Consider the following 19833-nt stretch of genomic DNA (forward strand, 5'->3'; position numbering starts at 1 on the left):
ATGTGGGTTTCAAAACATATATCGCCATATCGGATCATATGCAAATTACTTGCTGCTTTGCCAGCACCTATCATTTAGGCCACTTTTGGCACCAAGTTTGTGACGATTTGGTGCGGCTTTAAGCCAGACCAACTGTAGCCTCCTCCTCCTCCCAAAAAACTATAAAACCAAAGAGTCAATCCAAGAAAATGCATATTCAGTTTTTGGACTCTGCAAGAGCAGCAATCTCCCTGAAATGCAGCAAATGGTGAGCAGAATCTTAAGGATCTTAAGTTCGAATTTGTAAATATCCTTCTTTTATTTTTGTAGTTGATTATTGTTTCCCTGGGTTTGTTGGCCAGTGTGGCAGGCAAACCTGCTGTGGATCCAGCTATAATTCCATCGGGATCTCCTTTTGGCTTCTATTCAGGATCTGTTGCTCCTTTTGCTGCCTACTCTGCAGCTCCCTTTGCTGTTAATCCTTTGGCTGCTCCTTTGGGTGCTTCTCCTTTGGCTGTTTCTAGCAGCCAGCGGTTGGATTACTTTAACCAATTTAATGCCGCCTTTGGCCCAACTACTCCTGCTCGTTTTCTGGATGCTAACCCATTTTCTGGAGCTGGAGCTCGTCTCATTCAGCCAACTCGTTTTGTTGCTCCTGGAGTGCCAGCACCATTTTTCCTTTAGAAAATCTTAAAAGCTGATATTTGAAAAATATTTTATATATAAATAAAAGTACAAGATGGTTAACCATATAAACTTTTTATAACTTAAGTTTCAAGTTTAATTATTTCATATTTGCATTTGTATTTATACAATTTACTAGTAAACCCAGCGAACTCCGTTCCGCCACCAGATGGCGATAGTTTTAGGTAAAACTTCGTTTGGTGTTTAAAAGATAAAGAAAATTTTTTTTTGTTTTATATATGAAAAGGAAAAATTTTATTTCGATACCATTAAAACTTTGGCCATTTCCGAGTGTTTTGCAATATTACACGTTGGTTCCTCAATAATTTGAAGATTTAACGGTAATTTTAATGCTGAATGAGCCGTTTGGCATCTTTCTAACAATATGGCTGCTATTCCCGAAGAAGCAACTGCAACAGCTATGTTGGATCTCGCCCGAACAGTTGCTAAAGCTAATGACATGAGGAATGTCTTGTCAGTACCACCAGGGGCATCTAGGAAATATAAACCACCATTTTCTTCATCGATTGCCTTCATTAAAGTATCATAAACTTTCTTCTGTTGGGAATTCAACAGGGGTACATTCGTTTGAACTAATAAATTTAATTCCTGGTGATCATATTCACGTTCCCGTTCTAATTCTCGATTAAATGCCTCATTCATTTCACGATTTGGCGCTGGCATTCTAACCTGATTAATATATTACCGCACATGAGGTAACACTTATCTTCGATCAAGAGTAAAACCCGATAATGTATCTCCTCATTCATCAAATTGTTCACAATCAGGATGGCGACTTCGTCTATTGTTGGAGCATTAAATGTCCTTTTGTGTGTTCCAGATGGTCGTTTATCTGCTTTTATGACAACTTTATAGTCATCATTTGGCATGCGCTCTAAAGCACTCTTAAACAACCTGATGTTCATGAAGCAGACACTGCAAGTCTTGAAGAATTGCTCGTTTCATCCCTTCATTGATCGCATTCTTCCATGTTGCCCATGAAATACGTGTATATTTTTAAATTTTTTTTGTGTATCTTCGAAAGGAAGTAATGATCCAATTCGATGGTGAATCTGCCCTTGTATCTAAGATAAAGTAAGTTATTCTTTAACTAAATTCTATGTAATACCAAAAAAAACCTTAAAAGTCGGATTAAATCCTCGTTCTTCGATAATATCTGCCCCAAATGACGTCATTTGGAAACAACCATTGTATTTTCGGGTATTTGCAAGAAAGTGGCGTGATTCTTGTGTTTCACCACAAAGCAACGAATACAATGGCTCAGGTGGCGGAGTCAACAATGGCAATTTAACTTTACCATTAAAGCAGCATAATCCAGGCGTTTCTCCGGAAAACTTCAGTGCACCGCAATACTCGCAAACAACGTCCATTTGCCCAATGCAAACGCTAGGATGCAAGCTGTAATCAGTGATGCAATCGTATTGAAACGCTGCTCGATTCAAATCAGCACTTGATAAATTTCTTCTGCGTCGCAAATGATCTATTTCTTGACCTCTGTTGTAAGCTCGACGATTCTGCATTGTCAACCGAGCCGTATTACGGATTGCCTCTCTTTGCTCTGCTGATTGAGAAGCACGACGTCGACCTATTCTAACGCGGTTCTGTTCACGTTCATTGTTTTGTTCTTCTTCAGACCTTCCATTTGCAGTATTTTGTAGTCTTCTTGCATTACGGCTTTGTCGGGAAAGATTCGATCGTCTTGGTCGCGGCATTATTAATTAAACTTCCCTTCACTTCAATTCACAAAAAGCACGAAAAACTTCACTTCACTTCAATTCACCAAAATCACAAATAATTTCTACTCACTTTAAAAAAATTGAGTTAAAATGCTATGGTAGTGTGTGCTTGTCAGTTTGATGAGGTAATAACTCAGTTTATATGCGATTTTTGGTATGTCGAACGGAATAAAAAGTACCCTAACTCCTATTCCGGGCTCTAAGCTACCTTCCTACCAATTTTCAGCCAAATCTGTTCAGCCGTTCTTAAGTTATAAGTGGTGGAACTAACACAACTTGCTTTTATATATATAGATTATTTTCATTAATTGAAAAACAATCCAAAAATTCGATTAAAATATTTTATATATTTCCATAGGCATATACAAATCAATTCATTTTGTATCGATTATTATCACAAATGATTAAGGGTGGGGTGTAATTATAATTCCCTATTTTGAATACCTGTTTCACCAGATACCCTTGTAGCCATACCCATAGTTATAGGCTGGATAATAGTAGGGATAGGTGTACTGATAGGTCGTTGCATAGGGATAATTATAGGCAGGATAGCCACCGCTGTACTTGAAATAGGTATTCGGATAGGTGGCCACTGTGGTTGGTGGCACATAAACTCGATTCCAGTTCCGGGTGACAAACTGATGACTGGTGGCCACGGGAACCACTCTGGGAATGGTAGCCGGAACCGCAGCTGGATACGCCGGAATCACTCCAGTTGTGGCAGTTGCTACGCTGGCATGGGACAGAACCAGTCCCAGAAGTAAGTAGCCCAAAAAAGTCGCTAGAACCTGGATTATTATAAACAGAGAATGCTAAGTAAAAAATCTTTCAAAAAAATGGATTTAAATATCAAGTCTATTATAGCTTCTATATTTCATTTTCTGTGAACATTTTATTTTCATTCTTAAATTTTTGAATTTTTTTTAACATTTAATTTCCAATAACTGTTCAAAAATATTTTGTAACACAAATATCATAACTAATAATATCATTAGGCCTCTGAATATTAAACTCGTATAAAATGCACCTAATTTAGTGATCCTTAAGGATACTCACGATCTTCATTTTGTGGTTTCAACCTGGATTATCTGTCTGGGCCACTCGATTACTGGTCACTGTCCACTCGAAGTTCAACCAAGTGGCTTTTATAGCTGCCCCCGGATTGGATTTGACTTTCAAATGCAGTTGCCCGTTTACGGATGACCAGCCATTTTTGGGCCACCGGCTCGTCCAAGGGCAGATGCGCATTCCCAAAGAAGAGAAGCCAACAAAGCTTGGATAGTTTCTTATATATATAAATAATATTACAATACCTTTATAGGGATGACGCAAGCGGAATTTGCAACCAGACAAAGGCTTCTTGCCATTTAATTATGCTGCAATTCATTGATCGAACCCATTGATCAAAACATCTGGGTAAATAACTCGATTCTTGTTCTGAAATTTCGGTTGGCTATATAAACAGATCTGTAGCTTCTGCTAAACATACAGTCCAGAGGTGAAGATGAAGCTCCAATTGGCACTCGTTTTATTTGGTTTGACTTTGGCCTTGGGCCAGATTGTTCCCAGAAGTTCTTGGTGTCCTGTGCCACTCAATTCTAGATTACCAAGGCTCGTGGTGCCCGTTCGACTCATTGTCATTCATCACACAGCCACGGCTCCCTGTTCCAATCCCTATCAATGCCAGTTGGCAATTAGACAGATCCGAAATGATCATCTTCGCAGGAAGTTCAGGGATATAGGATACAATTTCCTGATCGGAGGAGATGGTCGCATCTACGAAGGTTTAGGTTTTGGCATTCGGGGTGAACATGCTCCAAATTACAACAGCAAATCCATTGGCATTGCATTTATTGGCAATTTCCAGGGTGAGTAATTGATCGCTTGTTTCTATTGGATCTTAAGGTAATCCTTTTTAATGTTTATCCTTTTCAGCTGGGTTACCTCCTCCCCAGATGCTTCAAGCTGCCCGAACACTCATCCAAATTGCTGTGCAGCGTCGTCAGGTTTTGCCAAATTATGCTTTAGTTGGACATTGCCAAACGAAAGCTACTGCCTGTCCAGGAAGACATCTTCTGAATGAGCTCAGAAAATGGCCACAATGGAAACCGAAGCCTTAAGGTTCAAAAAGAATCCTTTAACTTTTAAACCAACTAAAAAATTGGAAATTTAATTACTTTCTTTCCGCCCAAAAATATTGAGTTTTTGATAACTCTTTACATCTTTTTTCTCTACCCCTTTATCTAGCAAAATGTATATAAATTTGTAACTCTTTTATAAAGAAAAAAATAAAATAATATATAAACAAGAAAGTAAGTTTACATACCCTTGAAGTCATTACAAATGTCAAGCAAAATGCATAAAGGCTAAGCAACATTTAAGTTATGACAATAATTTTTTATGTGAGGTAATTCGATATATTCTAACATAATAATAAACTTCAAAAAGTTCTACTTAAGATCTAACTTGAATTAATTTTGCCTCCAGTGGGGCCATGTCTTGATCTCGTTGTAGAGGGCATCACCTGGACAGGTGGTGGCCTTCGTCTGGCGGTGTCCGAACAGCGTGTAGTTATCCTTGAGGTGTCCTCGCTGCTTGGCCAACTCGATCAGATCCTTTGCATTCTGCAGCATTTGGGCAGAGGGTTTATTCTGCTGGAAATTGCCAATGAAGACGATGCCAATGCTCTTGCGATTGTAGTTGGGGGCATGGGAGCCCTGGAGTCCAAAGCCACGACCCTCGTACACCTTTCCATCTCCGGCCACAATGAAGTTATAGCCAATATCGCTGAAATTCCTGCGACCCTTGTGATCCGACTGGATGCTCTTGATCATCCGTTTGCACTGCTCGGATGTGGAGCACCCGTTGGGATTGTCGGAGTGATGGATGATCACATAGTCCACGGCTCCGGAAATCCTCGAAGGCGAACGAGCAGCCGCTGCTCCCCAACTGCTGCGGGGTTCAATTGTTAACGCATCGGCGGAGAGAGCTGATCGGAAGAGAGATCATGATTAGCTAATCGAACTTAGGGGTAGGCACAATGTGATTGATTACCTAGGGAGCAGAGCGCCAGAGCAGCCACAAACTTGATTGCCGTTGATGTGTTCATCGTTTTGGGGTTTGAGATTCTATGAAATTCTCTGGCTTTCGGCGGCTGTTTAAATAGGAAAGGTAGATGACAAAGAAACCCGAAGTCGTTAATACCCATTAAAGAAAATGTTACAAGAACAATTTAACCTAAATTTATTATTGGGAAAAAATAATATAAAATAGTCTTTTTAAAATGTAATTGAAAATTAACGGTTTATAATTTTACTATATTTTTATATTACAATTTTTGTGGAAAAGAAACAGAACGATACATAATTTATATGCTAAACTGTTGTTCGATTGATAGAACAAATTTAGGGCTAATACAGATTTAGCACCGAGAAATGATAGAAATATGTTTCATGTCATAATGTAAGGCGGTAAAATTTATATAAGATCATAAAACGTTTTAGGTCTCAAGTAATGTGTCATATTCCCCACTAATAAAAGCATCTTCTTATAGGGTAAACAAGCACCGCTTGCGGTGAAGAACCCGCTGGGGAATCACTTGTGCCCCAGAGATAAGAAACTGCTCCCGGAGACCCCGTAACAACGCTCACGCTATACAAAAAGAACATTTAAATTGTCATTTATATTATTATATTAAAATAAACTAAAACAAACAATATATTCCAGATGGTCTTTCCAAGTTTTAGTTTTCGATGGCCTTTCGCTTTTTGGCGATGCGTTGTTTTTTGGTTTCCCTCGGCTTGGCTTTTGATTTGTCTGCATTGGGTTTGCTCTCCTTCTTGGGTTGCTCTATTTTACCAGAGGCTGCCTTGAGCTGCAGCTTCTCCATTAACGTAAGTGGACGATCGGCACCATCTTCCTCGTGTCTCTTGTGGACCAAAGCCTGCTGGGCCACACGTTTCTTGTGCACCGCCTTCTTAACCTTTTCACCCTCCTGTCGGCTGCGCAGATTGCTCAAAGCCTGTTTGTACTTATCCGCATGCTGCACCTCAATGTCTGGGGAAACGTGGATCTCTTCGCCCAAGCCCTTGCCCACATCGTGGAGCACCTTCTTGAATGCTGCCTGATCTTGTTCAGTTAGCAGCGTAACTGCAGTTCCCTTTCTTCCAGCTCGAGCCGTTCGACCCACTCGATGGATGTGGGTTTTAATGTGGCGTGGTGCCTCGTAGGACAGCACCACATCCACATCCGCCACATCGATACCTCGCGCCAGGGCATCTGAGCAGATCAGTCCATTTACACGCCCAGCAGCGAAGTCTTTGAGGGTTTTGCTTCGAACCAGAGCTGAAAGATTGCCCGACAGCTCGGCCACTCTGGTTTGTGTCCCTCTGAAGAGCTTCTGCATCACGAATGCCAGGCGACTGGCTTGATCCGTACTGTTGGTGAAGCATAGGAACCGCTTCCATTTGTTCTCCTCCACCAGAGCGAACAGAGTCAGCGGTTTCAGCCGCAGCTCCGTAACACAGAATTGTTCTGTCAACTCAGCCGGTGTTGTGTATTTGCCCACAAATTGCCCGCGATCTGGATTCGATTCGGGATCAGCGTCTTCATCCGCCGCATCCTTGATCACGGGCAGGGTAAACACAGTGGTAAACAGGCGTGGCTGAAAGAGTCGCAGGTTCTGCAGCTTTTCCGGATCCTGTGACAGAGTGGCCGAGAACAGGAGCTTATGTGGCTGCTTGCCAAAACTGGACTTGAGCTCCGCATAGCAAAGAGGAGCTTGTGTGCCCGCCAGCAATTGGTCTGTAGTTTCCTTGACATGGCTGTCCAGGTGATAAAGCCAGTTTTGGAAAACGGCGTCCATTATCCGATCTGCCTCGTCGATAATCAGGAACTTGAGGTTCTTCAGACAAAAGCCTTTGGTGGCATGCAGATGGTCCACCAATCGACCTAAAATAATTAGAAAATTTGTAATGTGGTTGGTAAGTTGATCAATTTTTTTAACTCACCTGGCGTGGTCACAACAATGTCCACCTTCGAGTAGTATTTGCCCTTGTACAGCTCCACCAACTTCTCCTGTTCGTCTTCCAGCTTGTGCTGCTTGGACAGCAGACAAACCTCAAGATCTGTTTTAGCGCACAGCGAACTGATGACCCGGAAGACCTGCAGAGCCAACTCTGCCACTGGTAGCACCACCAAAGCCCGAACCTTGCACTCGACACGTTGCGATAGCAACTGAACAATTGGAATTGCAAAAGCCAACGTTTTTCCGCTGCCCGTGGGAGCAGAAACACAGATGTCCCGTGGTCGAAAGGGTGCCGGTTTGGCATGTGCCTCCAGAATCCAGGGAATCACCTGCCGTTGGACAGGAAACAGGCGCTTGATCTTCATCTGCTTGAGGGCCAAACAAGTCGATTTGTCCAAGTAGTCCAGCTGATCAATGGCCTCCGAAGCGGGTACCTCCTCATCGGGCAGAAGGCTCCCACCTTCGATGATCGTGGGATGGCCCAACCAACTGGGCAGCTGCATCTCAACCTTTCTCTTCTTGGCCGCCGATCCATCGCCACCGAGGACTTGAAACTCATTGGAGGGCACATCCTGCTCCTCAACTACTTCCTTGTGTTCTTCCAGTTGCTCCACCTGCTCCTCCTCCTTGGAAACCTTTTCCTCTTCATCTGGAATTTCTTTTTCTGGAGCAGGTGTTTCTATAGCTTCACTTTCCTTGGACTTCCTCTTGCGTTTTGCTGCTTTTTGAAGCAATTTCTGCAGGATTTCATCCTCGTTGCTGGCGGTTTCTTTGATTCCATCTTTTGATTTCTTGAAACTCTCTGTATATCTACGAAAAAAACGTTATCTTAAGTGTATGATGTATAGGCCACTTAACTTACCTATTTACAGTAAATAATTCCATTATTAAAGATGTTTTTATTGAATAAAACGAAAACCAAGTGGGCACACGTGTTGCCGACAATTTGTTTACGTTTTTACAATTAGTATGACCAGTTCTGTTGTTTTTGAATAAGGCCGCAGATACAATGTTGCCATATCGTTTTAAAAAAAGGCGCGAAAGATTTAAATACATTTTACATTTAAGCCATTTATAAAAAACATTACTTTTTAGAAATTTGTTAGGTATAAACTTTGGCTGGAAATAAGAAATAGAGTATCAGTGAAAACATGTTAAAATAAATCGTATAATTTAATATATATATTATGTTTTCTTACTTAATCTTACTTTCTTACTTGCTTACTAAATCATACTTATCTAAATCCCAATTAAATTATCAAGTAAATTGCAATTAACATTAAAAAACAATTTTCTGGTAAAGATAAAGCCACAATTTTCATTGGAAAATTTTGTTTAGCTATTGGCTATCCATATTCATAACTTCTCCCCTGTGGTCCCTACTTTAAATTATTCACAGTATTTTATTCCAGTTATACGGAATATTTGATTTAATTCCCACAACCGCAAACAGAATAATTGACAACGGAAAGGAAAACAATATTGGTTCATAATCCAGTTTTCAAGGGGATTCGTAGTTTCCCTTTAGATCGGCTTACGAAATGCGTTGATGCGTATTCAAAGTGCCTCCAACATCACGGGTTTCTTTGGGGATTTTTATGCCAGAGTATGATTCATAAATGACCCGAAGCGAAGCGACAGATGCAAAAATCAGCATCAGATATAATAAAGGCTTATAGCCATACTCCAAACCGGTTAAAAGGTTTTTTACATGCTCCACTATAAAGAGAATCGTAGAAAGAACTCAAACTTGACGTCTGAAAATGGGTAATAAAATGACAGATTTTACAAGCTATTTGCGAACTGATTAGTAACATTTAGACCGCATTTTATTGTTACCATAGCAGACAGTAATACCTTAAAATCGCATTGACATTTCCGTCCGCAAATTTATAATCTTAAATGGCTCCATTAATCATGGTACGTACATTTAAATTCGATGCAGTTCAGTGGCAGTTGAACACCTGTGACCGATGGTGACACGCCCACATCGTGCGTCAGTACTTACATATACGATTCAGAACTCTATATATAGCAATACTTTTCGGAAATCAAACCGCTTCCTTTAAAAACCAACATTTTTGAAAGACTCATTATACGATTCATTTCATTAATAACTACAATAATTAGGAATTTGTAATGTATCATCCTATTAATCAGCAGTCATACAAACTTTTCTCACGTAGTAAAATATACGCCCTCATCACGAAAAGGGAGCATATATTATTTAAGCCCAGTGATTGTTTAAGCTATTAGCTTATTTAAATATTCTTTTCTATTCAGAAGATTCGTTTGAAGACCTCATAAGTAAGATCTTGGGAAAATCACATCATAACAAATATGAGTTAAAGAGAAGACGATCTGTTCTTTTTATTTCTGATTCACCCGATTTTAATTCCAAGCATCAAAATTAGTAAAACTTGATAAACTGTAATATTAAAATAAATGCTAAGTGAAGAAGAAGCTAAATCAAAACTGAACGTTAATATTTGTTTTATTTCCTTGACTGACTTTCAAAACTTTCGGCTCGCATCAGCACCAGGTTGTTTCATTTAGCACATAAGTCGGCTTAAAATATCAAAACTGGATATAAGGTTATTAAGCGAGTTTGCGGATACGAAAGCTGTCCATATAATGGCTATTGTAAGGCAAAAGAGTCATTGTTCGGTTCTTTTGGGCGATTCCAATGCCAGAACGTGTTTCTTTGGCCAAAGTTCGGTTCCGTTTTTCAGTTTCCAACTCCCCGGACAAAGTATGACGTTAAATCTGTAATTGACAGCGTAACCAAAATTCGATCTTATCTCGCTGTTCCATTAGCCTTTATCATTGAATTTCTCCAACAGATTTTTGACTCTCTCCGGCGAGCAATTCTCTTCGCCTTATCATTCTTCCGGAGAAAACTCGTAGTTGTTTTTACCAGCACTTGTTTAAACATTGTTTTCGTTTTCCAGTAACCAAAAAATTAATTAAAAACTTTGGAAAAGTAAATAAAGGGAACTACGTAGTTCTATAATTAGTACCTATTGGGTTTATATTATAAAACTGGATAAACTTGCATTTTATGTAAGTAACTAATTTCATATTTATTAAGAAATACACTTAAATCGATTTTAATTAGATCATTTTGGATTATTAAAGATTTTAAACTTGTCTCTTGTGCAAATTTTACTGTTCTTTTATACTTGCACCGTTAAATGTTATTAACGGTATTTACCATGGTAAGGTATAAAGCGATCGATGAACTTAAGTAATTAATTTTTGAATACCGATGGCTGTTTAATGATGCTCATTTATATTCCAACTTTATGAGAAAAACGTGCAAATAAATGGATGTTTTATGACCTATTTTTGATAAAACATCAAATTGGCTACAGAACCCTAGTTATATGCATGTTTAATAGGTTTTAGGTAATTCTAAAATACTTAATGTGATAAACGTGTATCTTAAACCAATGAAAAATTAAAAAAAAAAAAGCTTAAGCTCCAGCTTAAGATAATAAAACCTATAGCACTGCTATAATCGTGCTATTGTGGCTATTGTACAGCTCGGTTGGAATATTTATTATAGTATAATTTATGCTAAGACGGCGGCCGATAGAGAAAAATTTAAATAATATTCGCAGGCTTTTTATTAATAATAACTCTCCCTTTGATTTGGGTGAGATTTCTCTTATGTTTGCCGGGAAGAAGAATATTCAGAACTTTTTCCATTCCACCTTTCCCCAATCACACTTAACCGGTAAATACAGAATCTGGAAGCAAACAAAACAAAACCCGAGATAAAAACAAAAAAGATAATAATATCATCGACACCTGTCGGTGATCTCCGCTTCGAAAAGGCGAGAAAGAGAGGGAGTGAGAACTCGTCTATGACTCGAGCACCGCCGATCGCCTTATAACGGTAGGACATAAAAGCGCCGAGTTCATTTGCAAGCGTTTCGCAGTCGGGTTAGCACGCTCGGGAATCGAAAAAGCTGCTCGCCAAAAATCAAATAAAGCAAGTCGCGAAAAGTTAAAAGTAACAATCGAAAAAGTTTAAGGCAAAAACATTCCGCTTTTTTGCACAAAAGTTTCGTTTGATATCAATTAGTTTCGCGTTTAAGGATATTAAGGATATACACCAAAAATAAAAAATGTTGAAATTTATACTACCCGCATTTGTTCTGATTGCATCGTAAGTGTCAATTATAGGAGTACAATTACATACTGTGGAAATTTCAAAGGTCAAAAAAAGGATTCAGAAACCAAGGGAAAATCAATAGTTTGATTTTATAAAAGAATTTAACACATATACGTTTTAAAATCGACTTAAAATACAAATGAGCAGCTTATGTATATATATGTGTACATCTAATTAAATTTGGATGTATATAAAATTGTGTATATTTCCAGTCATGTTTTAAAAATGAATATTTAATTCCCTCAAATGAACTGGATTTAAATGAGAGCAAAAAATATATAAGTTTAAGACAAGTTTATCGCCTTAAAATATTCCCAGTTAATATTTTTCTTAGTCTCTCTTTTAGTTTAAAATTATTTTTAGCTTTGTTTAATAAGAATTCTTTTGTTTTACCTTTGTGCAAAAGAAATCACAGAGGAATACATACTAATGACAAAGACCAGATAAGAAATTTGTTTATGATTACCTTGGCATACCTGCAAAAAGTTAATTTAGCTTAAAGAAAGCTCGAAATGTATTTGTTTAATCTGGTTCGACCTTGACCAGCAAATCAACAATTGAGTTAAATGACTGATACCAAGATCATAAAATTGCACAAAAGATTTAAAAGTAAATAAAAATTGTCGTAACATTCGTCAATTTCGAATGTCACATGATTAACAGCAGACTTGGGTGAATAACCAGAGAGCGGCGGGTTTATTAAAGAAGATTTAGCAACATTTTGCGATTAACACATTACCATATTTTATTTTTTACAGATGCCTTGGCAGTCCGGTGAGCCAAAATCGTCGATTCCCCAACGACTTTCGCTGGGGCGTCGCCTCATCATCTTATCAAATCGAGGGGGGCTGGAATGCGGATGATAAGGGGGAGTCCATTTGGGACTTTCTCACCCACAATCATCCCGAGAAAATAGTGGACCGATCAAATGGTGATATTTCCTCGGACAGCTATCATCAGGTGAGTTGCGTCGAGTCATTCGGCAAATCAATAATGGTAGCTATTCAGAATCAGAATCAGCCACAATCTGATTGGAAGTTATGCAAAGAGTTCAAGATCTCCAGCCAAATGACTTGTTGAGGTAATCGACTGGAAAATATGTAAGCAACTCGCGATTGATGCACTCCGATGGCTATTAGTTACACAGCTAATTACGTGATATTATCTAGAGCTTTTGACGCTAATCATATGAGATGGATTTAAAGAGATGGACTTAAGAGTCTGAAGAGATCAGTAGATCAGTTCTTTAATTATTTTAAATAATTACGAGATTTGCAGACATAGAAGCTTAAGTTCAAGATACATTTTAAAAGTTTTTCCTAGCGATCTAATAATATTAATATCACATATGTTAATTTTTTTTTTAATAGCTTTATTATTATTTTATTTAAAATTAAAAGCTGAACTCATCGATTGCTCTTTAGTTGATTGTTTAAACAGAATTGCCAGTAAAATTGTCTTGCGAAGCTCTAAAGTTATGTCTTTATTTAGTCTTACCTATTAAAATGTAAATACCTAACGATTTTTCAAAGATTTCTAGCTTCAACAAACAGCTACTGAAAACAAAAATATAATACTGTTCTCGAGCGCCCCCAATTAATTGAAAGCCAAGTTTCTTTGGGCAATTATGTTTTAGTAACATGACTCCGAGCAATAACCATAACTCATGTGCCCATTTCAATAGGCCATAAAATCATCCTCAAGTGTGGACAAGCGATTCAACTGAGACAAGTTTGCATCCCATTACAGGCCATAAACAATTTGCATAGTTTCATAGTTCTGACCACAAAAACCATTAACCAAGAATCGCATAAATCATAAGCCGCATGGGGACACCTGTTTCGAATGTCTCGAACTTCGCTTGATTAACCACTCCGTTCTGATAATCAACTTGTTTCCATCTGGGCTTTTCAGCGCCTTGCATTTGCACCATTTGTCCAGCAAATTGATTAATGACTCTCGATCAGCGCTGAATTAATGATCCTCGCACAGTAAACCGACTTAAAGGGCAGATAAACTAAACTAGGGCGTGACTTGATTGCTTACATAAAATGGGCCTGAAACGGAACTGGGATATATATTATATATAAAATATATTAGATGGAAAGTATGGAAATTTTTAGACAGGCAACAAAGTATTGTAGAACAACCAACCAGAACCTGATAAAAATCTGAGCAAACTTGCTTTTGAATTAATTAGTCATTTGTCCCATTTTTTCAGACAGACTTAAATGAATAGATAAGGAAGCACACTTTTCGCTAAATAGACGTCATAAATGTTTGCTTTGTCTATTGTTTAACCAAAAATGTTTGTTTGCATATGCAATAAAATAATTAAAATCTTTATTATATGATAAAAGAAGAAAAAGAAGCATCAGGTTCACTGGATTACTTCTTATCTCAAGACTTTTACCATTCTCAAAGAAATAATACATTTTCAAAGATACAAAGATCAACTAAACTTCTGCATCAATTTAAAAACAATTTTTACATTACTGTTCTGATTTTAAATAAGTTATTAAGTCTGTATTTCCTAGCCGAAAATTAATCTTGATATTTATATCAAGATCAGCTTGAACACATCAACACTATCGCATTAAATTAGTTGAACAACATGATTTCTAATCTTATTTTTAATTACATATTATTACATATCTGCTCGGATTTAAAATATTGTCCTATAAAAAACCAATAAATCAAAGAGCTAATATTAATGGAGTGCATGGCAACCTTAAATTTGAATACATTAAAGATCTGGATCTCCTTCCAAGATTCTCCCTAGTAGCTATTTCTAAAAGGAATTCGCATTGAAATAGTTGCCGTGATTTATTGAAGTATCACGTCGACTGTGTTGGAGTAACATTAATTGTGTCATAATCTGCTTGCTAATGCCAATCAGTAGGCTAACCGATTTTATTTCAGGTGCCAACTGTTGCATTTGCATCAGGTGTTGGATACATTTACTTTGTATTTTTTTTTGTTAACTTATCTACTTGTTATTGTTGTCAGCGGCGGCAGGCGATGTGATAAATGAATTTAATAGTTTTACGGACAGCTTAAACGCCCCCTTCCTTTCCATATGCAACACTCGGCGATCGAGATTTGAATTGTTTTCGATACAAAGTCACATAATTAGCAACAGTCTGAGTTAAAGCCACAGTCAAAGTCAGAGTCAGAGCTTCGGGCCAACTTATGACAATGACCATTGGGCGTGTGGAATGTGTCGCCAATGACTGACTGGACTGACCAACCAACTGGTTTTCCATTCCAATTTTGGGGTTTTTGGTAATTTGGCCAGGCATTCTTGGCATCGTTTCAAAGGAAATCAACTCAATCGAAAACTGCAGCAAACAAGTCACAATGCTGCAGTCTAGTTTTCCTACATTTATTGTATCCATTTGCAGGTTTATTTATTTGTCCATATATCCATTTAAAAGCGTATTGACACTAATGTGATTGCTTTGATTTGTCTATATCAATTACCAATTTAGTTCGTGAGTTTCGATTAGATTTTATGTTCTTACCAAACAGACGGATTATAAATGACTAGTTACCTACTGGTTTTCAAATATTTTGACTTCTTGTCTTGGTATTAAGCATTCAAACGAATTGCAGCGCTTACTTTATGACAGGTTCTTATTAAATTAAATGGTGAAGTGTGATGGAATTTAACTATGGACGTCAGAATTATATTAAACCACTTAAATAAACATTAATCTGTGGTCATTAGGTATGTCATCAGGTAGTGAGATTTTAATTGAAACATCCATGACATCAAGTCAATTTGAATTTTAATAAATGGTTTGAAAAAGTAATAAAAAAAATTATATAAATAAATAAATACTACTTTTACACGTTAGATTTTTATTTTTTCTTTGTTTTATTCGGATAAAATTTGATTTTGCCCCGTCTATTATATATTAGGATCATTAAAAATGAAAACATTTCAGACATTCGAAGTTACTAAAATAACTCTTTATAAAAAGCTCTATACTCTATATAAAAAATATGATAAAATATCTTTACAATTTTTTTGTTAATTAAAAGCACAAAGTAACTCTTTAAACCCCATTATAATCCTGAAATATCCTTGATCCTTTTCAGTGGAAACGCGATGTGCAGATGGTGAAGGAGCTGCATGCGGGAACGTACCGCTTCTCCTTGTCTTGGCCACGAATTATGCCCGGTGGCTACATGAACCACGTGAGCACCGCGGGCATCAAGTACTACTCCAATTTGATCGACGAGCTGCTCCGCTACAACATCACTCCCATGGTGACCATCTACCACTGGGACATGCCACAAAGGTTGCAGGAGCTGGGTGGCTGGACCAATCCGGAGATCATTCCGGTTTTCAAGGACTTCGCACGATTGGTTATTGAAATGTTCGGAGATCGGGTGAAGACTTGGATCACCATCAATGAGCCGTGGCATGTGTGTGAACATGGTTATGGAGTGGATTACATGGCACCTTCTTATAATTATCCTGGCATTCCCGCTTATCTCTGTGGCCACAATATTCTGAAGGCCCACGCCGAAGTGGTGCACATGTACCGCGAACTCTTCCAGCAGCGTCAAGGTGGCCGCATTGGCATCACCATCGATTCATCCTGGGCGGAACCCAAGGATGCTAACTCTGCTGAGGATCGCGAGGCATCTGAGAGGGCTCTCCAGTTTTATGTGGGTTGGTTTGCCCATCCGATCTTCTCCAAGCACGGAAATTACCCCAAAGTGATGATTGAGCGGATCAGGAACCTCAGCAAGGAGCAGGGATTTGGTGTGCGTTCCAGGTTGCCCGAATTTACGCAGGAGGAGATCCGTCGCATCCGCGGCACCTCCGACTTTTTTGGTCTCAACACCTACACCAGCAACCTGGTCACCTCGAATGGACACAACAACACCGGCAACTTCCCTGTTCCGTCCTTCAATCACGACATGGGAGTGGTCGAGAGCAAGGACCCCGAATGGCCAGGTTCCGGATCCGAATGGCTTAAGGTGAGTTAGAGGATTGGGATTGTAGTTTCAAAATGAAAGTAGAGTGAATTGAGAACCATGCAGTTTAACTCAGAAAATGTTAAAAGCGGGGGTATTTAACTTTATTAGGTAGCAAATTAGGAACTGCTTAAATTCCAGATAATTTATATAAAAAGTTAAGAATCAGAGGTAAAATAATTAGTCTCTCTTGATCAACGTACATAAATATTTCCATAAATAATATAAATATTTTAAATACACTAGAAAAAAGCTTTCAAGGAAGCAATTTCTTTTTCCAAGCAAAACTGACTTTAAAGCACTTAAAAAGTTGAGGAGAACCCAGAATAATTTCATTAAGAGGTCAGGAGGCAAAGAGTGCTCCTGGCAATGGCCACAATTTTACACGAGGACCACATTTCCGTCATCCCGACGACTTCAATTATCTTTCGCTTAGTCGGCTAAATTGATTGGGGCTCATCCTCCCGAGACAAGATGGGGATGGAGATGGTAAATCCCTCCTGGACGTGAGGTTGAGGTGGTGTAATTAACTTGGTGGAGTGCTCGAGGTAACCGAAGTGGAGGGTTGACCTATCCCCACTTGCAGTTTGAATTATGGTTTGCCGAGTAAACTACTTAGCCGGGGAATCAAAAGAAGAGGGTGACTTTCGACCAGGTGGCGCGCAGGTGAATGAACTCCACTAACCAGGGGGTTGTACTCCTTGTATTCTTGTATTCAATTTTCGCAGGTCTTTCCCAAGGGAATGTACAATCTGTTGATGTGGATACACCGCGAATACAATGCGCCCGAGATTATCATCACGGAGAATGGAGTCAGTGATCGCGGTGGACTGGATGACTATGCTCGCGTGGATTACTACAATCTGTATCTGTCGGCGGTTCTGGATGCCATCGAAGATGGTGCAAATGTCAGAGGTTATACCGCCTGGAGTCTGATGGACAGCTACGAGTGGAAGGTCGGCTACACGGAGAAGTTCGGACTCTACCACGTGGACTTCAATTCGCCGGAAAGAACGCGAACCCCAAAGGTTTCGGCGCGAGTTTTTGCCCAGATCTGCAAGACGAACACCATCGACTGGAGCTACCGACCAACGCTCGATGAGGAGCAGCAACTGGTGGCCATGGCTCAGCTGCCGGAGGAGGATCAGGTGGCCAGGACGAGTGGAGCCAGTGGCATCATGAGTTGGAGCCTCACTGGCCTCCTCATTGTGGCCCTCTTCAGATGAGCTGAAGATGAGATGAACGAGTCGAAATGCCTTGCCATACTCAACTTGTCAACTTGTCGTGATGCCAAGTATTGTTTGCTACTCGTAACCCTAAGTTTGTCTAACCAGCGATCTAATAAATTATGTATAGATGTTCTAATTTGTACTTAAGCTAAAAGACTCGAAACTGAATAAAACGTTTTTGTGATATTATAAAGAAGTTTTTATGAATGAATAATGGAAAATTGTAGAAAATTGGGAACTAAAAAATTTAAATCGATTTGATAGTTAATAAAAGAGTTAAGAAATTTCGAAAGTATTTATCTTCAAACAAGATGAAACTTAGAAGAGGGTAAGAATTATATTATATGATAGCTCTGAAATATCCCGAGCTTTGAAATATATATAAACATGAAAGAAATAACAATTTAAGTGTGACGCCTTTAAAAATTTTACCTTCTTGGCAGATTAATGTGTAAAAATAAAGTTGTTTTTTTTTCTTTTTTTTGTGTTTTTGCAAACAGTTAAAAATATCCGTTTATTTCCTGAACCATAAACCGATCATAATTTTACTTAATGACCCGTAAACAAATAAATATAAAAAATCTTCAAACTGATGCGAAAAGCTTTATATTTTCGTCATACAAATGCGTCAGATTTGATCTGAAAACCTTGAAAGATCTTTTATTGGAAGACGAGAACTCCCATTCACCGCAGAGTTCATTCAGATGTTAATGCAGCCCTCTAAGAGGTCTTTCTATATACATACGTATATAGTTCACCATCTAAATCGATCCAAAGTGACATTTACATGAAGTAATTTCCATGAGCTGTCTTCCAACATTTCCGCAAGTGAATCAAACAAAAGATCCAATGATCTGTGATCTTTTCGCGGCACAATAAACCCTGATATCGAGGGGGTATTATATCATATCATCGGCTGGTGGATAATTGTAGGGGTGTTCTGTGTGGACATTGGCCCAGCATGAATCGGAATAATAAGTCCCTGTGCTAATGACTCTGATTAAATCACTCGCTTATGCATATGAAGGTGTATTCTCCGCATGAACACAACATCCGCTTGGCCTTAGTTTTTTCAAGTCAAGAGAAACTTTCTAAACTTCAGAATCGAAAGCTATACGGAATCAGAATCGAAATTTAAATTGAAATCGTAGGTATTCAGAATTGTTTGCGTGTTTGTTTAACTCCAGAACCAGTTACCTTTCATTTTTCATTTTGGGTAATGCTCATTTTAATTTACACTTATTTTTTATGCATTTAGCTGGATTTATTGTTTCAGTTTGCTCAAGTCACACGAAAACTGCTGAATAAATTAAGTGATTGTTGCAGATTGTTGTTGTTGTTGTAGGAAACATTACCGAAGTGCCAATGTCAGGAGGTGAAAGGCGTTGGGGGCAGGAACCCCTTTTTTTCTGGGGGAGGGGCTCGTCTACAGTCTGGTCTCGACCTGAACGGCGTGCTCCCAGTTGGATTTGCACCTGTTCGAGTCACGAGCCGACTTCGAACATATTCATAATTCATCAGACGAGCGTCTGGAGCTGGCAACAAAAGCCTGAATAGAAAATAAAGCTAAGGGCTTGATTCTACAAGAAAAGTACTTACATTCAAATCAATTGCTAAGGGGTTTTTTATAAGCCAAACCAATTTAATATTCAATGAGAACATTAATTTTCTGTTTTTACATGAATTCAAGTCATCTTATTTAAAACAGATAAGTTATTAAACGCTTTTAAAGTATGTATTTGTTAATATTTTTAGGCAAACAATTCGCGTCAAGCTGCAGGTAAATTAAGCAAAACTCCGATGTTTTGCAAACAAGGCTGTTAAAATATTTAAATAAATTTGAATAGAATTTCACTGTTTTTAATTAAATGCGAAAGTTTAACCGAAAATGGTTCACAACAGTTTATTAAAAACATGTTTAAATATTATATACATATATAAAATACCTCAACAAATGCAAGTTAATTGAGTTTGAATTCTACTAGC

The 19833-nt window shown here is 38.4% G+C and overlaps 6 protein-coding genes across 7 annotated transcripts; 3 read left to right on the forward strand and 3 right to left on the reverse strand.

The window, feature by feature from the left end:
* Positions 1-235: 235 nt before the first annotated feature.
* LOC108089308 lies at positions 236-663 on the forward strand. Its single transcript, XM_017187485.1, has 2 exons — positions 236-247; positions 310-663. The coding sequence occupies exons 1-2, from the start codon at positions 236-238 to the stop codon at positions 661-663; spliced, it is 366 nt and encodes a 121-aa protein (XP_017042974.1).
* A 2084-nt stretch (positions 664-2747) lies between these two features.
* LOC108089404 lies at positions 2748-3550 on the reverse strand. The gene is made up of 2 exons (XM_017187594.1): positions 3477-3550; positions 2748-3208 (listed from the first exon to the last, which is right to left on the reverse strand). The coding sequence occupies exons 1-2, from the start codon at positions 3483-3485 to the stop codon at positions 2870-2872; spliced, it is 348 nt and encodes a 115-aa protein (XP_017043083.1). The 5' UTR covers positions 3486-3550; the 3' UTR covers positions 2748-2869.
* Positions 3551-3924: 374 nt separating this feature from the next.
* On the forward strand, positions 3925-4603 carry LOC108089403 (peptidoglycan-recognition protein SB2). Of its 2 annotated transcripts, none has more exons than XM_017187592.1 (2): positions 3925-4288; positions 4356-4603. In XM_017187592.1, the coding sequence occupies exons 1-2, from the start codon at positions 3925-3927 to the stop codon at positions 4538-4540; spliced, it is 549 nt and encodes a 182-aa protein (XP_017043081.1). In that variant the 3' UTR covers positions 4541-4603. The 2 variants fall into 2 exon arrangements, with proteins under 2 accessions (XP_017043081.1, XP_017043082.1); XM_017187593.1 differs by having other exon boundaries at positions 4376-4603.
* Positions 4604-4796: 193 nt separating this feature from the next.
* Positions 4797-5561, reverse strand: LOC108089402 (peptidoglycan-recognition protein SB1). Its single transcript, XM_017187591.1, has 2 exons — positions 5475-5561; positions 4797-5409 (listed from the first exon to the last, which is right to left on the reverse strand). The coding sequence occupies exons 1-2, from the start codon at positions 5527-5529 to the stop codon at positions 4892-4894; spliced, it is 573 nt and encodes a 190-aa protein (XP_017043080.1). The 5' UTR covers positions 5530-5561; the 3' UTR covers positions 4797-4891.
* A 526-nt stretch (positions 5562-6087) lies between these two features.
* Positions 6088-8429, reverse strand: LOC108089400 (probable ATP-dependent RNA helicase Dbp73D). The gene is made up of 3 exons (XM_017187589.1): positions 8309-8429; positions 7430-8256; positions 6088-7370 (listed from the first exon to the last, which is right to left on the reverse strand). The coding sequence occupies exons 1-3, from the start codon at positions 8329-8331 to the stop codon at positions 6163-6165; spliced, it is 2058 nt and encodes a 685-aa protein (XP_017043078.1). The 5' UTR covers positions 8332-8429; the 3' UTR covers positions 6088-6162.
* Positions 8430-11390: 2961 nt separating this feature from the next.
* Positions 11391-18040, forward strand: LOC108089401 (myrosinase 1). The gene is made up of 4 exons (XM_017187590.1): positions 11391-11620; positions 12385-12586; positions 15731-16621; positions 17347-18040. The coding sequence occupies exons 1-4, from the start codon at positions 11580-11582 to the stop codon at positions 17842-17844; spliced, it is 1632 nt and encodes a 543-aa protein (XP_017043079.1). The 5' UTR covers positions 11391-11579; the 3' UTR covers positions 17845-18040.
* The last annotated feature ends 1793 nt before the right edge of the window (positions 18041-19833 follow it).

The sequence above is a fragment of the Drosophila ficusphila genome, unplaced genomic scaffold (genome assembly GCF_018152265.1).
Source record: "Drosophila ficusphila isolate 14025-0441.05 unplaced genomic scaffold, ASM1815226v1 contig_286, whole genome shotgun sequence".
NCBI lineage: Eukaryota > Metazoa > Arthropoda > Insecta > Diptera > Drosophilidae > Drosophila > Drosophila ficusphila.